Source organism: Ipomoea nil, unplaced genomic scaffold (assembly GCF_001879475.1).
Source record: "Ipomoea nil cultivar Tokyo-kokei standard unplaced genomic scaffold, Asagao_1.1 scaffold3321, whole genome shotgun sequence".
NCBI lineage: Eukaryota > Viridiplantae > Streptophyta > Magnoliopsida > Solanales > Convolvulaceae > Ipomoea > Ipomoea nil.
In genome coordinates this window covers 1138886-1141618 of record NW_017619749.1, presented here as the reverse complement: position 1 = coordinate 1141618, position 2733 = coordinate 1138886, and the positions used below count along the sequence as shown (strand labels likewise).

Genomic DNA, 2733 nt, shown 5'->3' with positions numbered 1-2733 from the left:
TGAAAAATACTGTTTATCAAATTATCCACTAGCTAGTAACTACATAATTTGGTCCACTATGCATATTACTACTCAGGATATTCATCGATCTTGTGAAGCCTACCATTTTCCTTGCTTATAATCTGCAGAGACAAAGTTTAACAAAATCTGCAGTTAAAGAGTGACACTTGTTAAAAAGGAGTCTTCAAGTTCTGATGCCTTCAGTGCGCCGCGTGAGCTATAGGGAGCTACGTTATGGTTGGACTGAAGATGAATCAGTAAATCGCTTTCAATGCAATCATACCTGCAAACCAACATTATATTCATCACATAAATGAAAAAACATTAGCAGTACTTGTTTAAAAACAGAACAGAAGAGGGCCGGGGAGGCCGGGGATCTTACAGTTGTGTGCAGAAGTTATCAATGACTCCCGAGAGAGTGACAATCTTCATTTTCATCTGGACAACCTTATCTTCGGGGAAATCATCAAACTTCTCATCCAGACACATCGAGAGCCTCTCGATGTTTGTCTCGAGCTGCTGTTGCTGGTCCTCGAAAAGGTCCTGTTTGATGTCCTTTTCTCGTTGGGTCATATCGTTGTCGTAGAGTTCATCGCCAAACATGTAATAAGCAAATGCATAGGAATAGGAGAGAAGCCGTCTCGAGTGGGAGAGCCTGTAAAATCCATTTGTCACCCAGCCAAAGTCTTTCGATGCCAAACCTTTCAGTTCGAGATTCAAAACCTTTTCCTGTAACTTTTGCTTCATACTTGCTTCAGCCTTGAGAGAATCGGAGTGAGCTTTGTAACGGCTGTAGTAATGAGAGTAGCGGAACATCTGCTTTCTCGAATCAAAAACTTTCTTGTCCTCATGAGATTCTTTGAATCTCCCACAAGTGTGACCCTCGATACTTTCCCACGTATGATTGATACCAGTAGCACCACCACAAAGCCAACTAAACGAAACGAAGAAAATTAAACGAGCCCATTTAACGAGTGATAAAGAAATAAACCAACAAATCGGAATTATATTAGTACTCACCAAAACGGCTGTCCACATATGCATTGAACGAGGTTGCACCCTCCGCTTTTCTCCACGGGCTTACTGCATTTCGGGCAATACTTTGTGTTGGCTGTAAGCCAATCGACTGAGCCCGAATCTTCACCGCATTTCTTCATCCACATCTCCCACATCAGGCACGAACAAGGCGAGTGTGTTTCGGATGAGCAACCGAAACAGAATTGTAGACCACACGCACATTCAACCTCGCAACATTCATCACACTCGAGACGGATTGCATTCCCACAATGTGGTGTGCTCGGGCACCATTTCACCTGCTTGTTATCATCGATATACGACTCCAAAAGAAAATGATCGAATTTCTCTGCCAATTCCTGATCCCGAGCTCTAACTAGGTCTCTAATCTTCCCTTCATCGCAAATTGCATTGCACTTGTATGCCATGCATTTGATGCGTTTACTATGACCCTCATTTATTTGCACTATGAAATGCTCTGTCCAACCTACACCAAACAATTCAAAATCATATCAACTTTAACCGACTCAACAGAACTTAAAGAATATAGCCTTCTAAATCCAATAGTTGAAATTAAATCCTTACAATCGTTGCAAAAAGAATGGCCACAATCCATTATAGTTGTCTTTGCAGCAGGAATATCATCAAAGCAGATTTCACATGTCATCTCAGCGGTGGACTCAGATAACGAACCATCATCTTTGCATTCTATTGTTAAACCAGCATCAGCATATAGCCTTTCCTTCCCTTTCTCCACAAACACCGTAAAGACCTTGTCAACATCCCAACAGTAATGAATAAGTAAGGTGCGTGCATGATATTCCTTAATTGATAGCAAATCCATTAATCTCTGCAAGTCCTCTTTCTGCAAAATTAGCACATATCACTAACCCGACTGATCAAATCAAATCAAATCAAATTAACAAAATTTAAACACCTTAGAAGTATATAGTACCTGTGCAGCCAACAGAGAGTCTTTAGTGATTATCTGCAACGAATATAACAAATACATCAATGAACACAATAATTCAACATATACTACCAAAATCTCCCTTGCAAATTCCCATATAATAATTCAAATGATCCACTTTCTGGTTTTAGCAGTTATTGTGCTACAAGCACTAAACATTGTAAATGAATGAAAATTTGACAGGCCTATTTTCTACCATTGTTTTCGATTGTTGTTCTCACTTTATCTCAAAAGTCAGATATATACATTGAATATAATGGGCTTTGTAATTACATCTCCTATGGAAATTCAAGGGATCGTGGCCGCAGAAACAACAAATCTAACCATAAAGACACACACTACAAAATGACACCATGAAGTAATTAAAAAACAACAAAAAGACTGCAAATTTGATCACATACAGATACAATGAAATTCAACACGAAGCTCAATTTCGACACAACTCAATTCCCAGAAAGGGGTGACAAAAACAAATAATCAGAAGAAAAAAAAAATCCAGAATTCTGAGATACCTTGCATGACGGAGCTCTGGTGCCGTCACAATCCTTGTCGAAATAGAGACCATCGTAATCACTGTCGTCGTCGTTGTAAACTTGATCGCAGTATTCCTCGTCGCTGCTCCCATACACGTCCTCCATTGCAGAATATATGGGAAAACCACGTTGAAAGGAATATTAAAAACGCAGCTTAGGGAGGGTGTCAGTGATCGCGATATCTGTATATATATATATATATGCACCGTAAAAATA

At 39.6% G+C, this 2733-nt stretch overlaps 1 protein-coding gene across 1 annotated transcript; it reads right to left on the bottom strand.

Moving 5' to 3' along the window:
* Positions 1-71: 71 nt before the first annotated feature.
* On the bottom strand, positions 72-2733 carry LOC109170206 (probable E3 ubiquitin-protein ligase ARI2). The gene is made up of 6 exons (XM_019319207.1): positions 2497-2733; positions 1970-2002; positions 1600-1879; positions 1021-1501; positions 383-934; positions 72-283 (listed from the first exon to the last, which is right to left on the bottom strand). The coding sequence occupies exons 1-6, from the start codon at positions 2620-2622 to the stop codon at positions 154-156; spliced, it is 1602 nt and encodes a 533-aa protein (XP_019174752.1). The 5' UTR covers positions 2623-2733; the 3' UTR covers positions 72-153.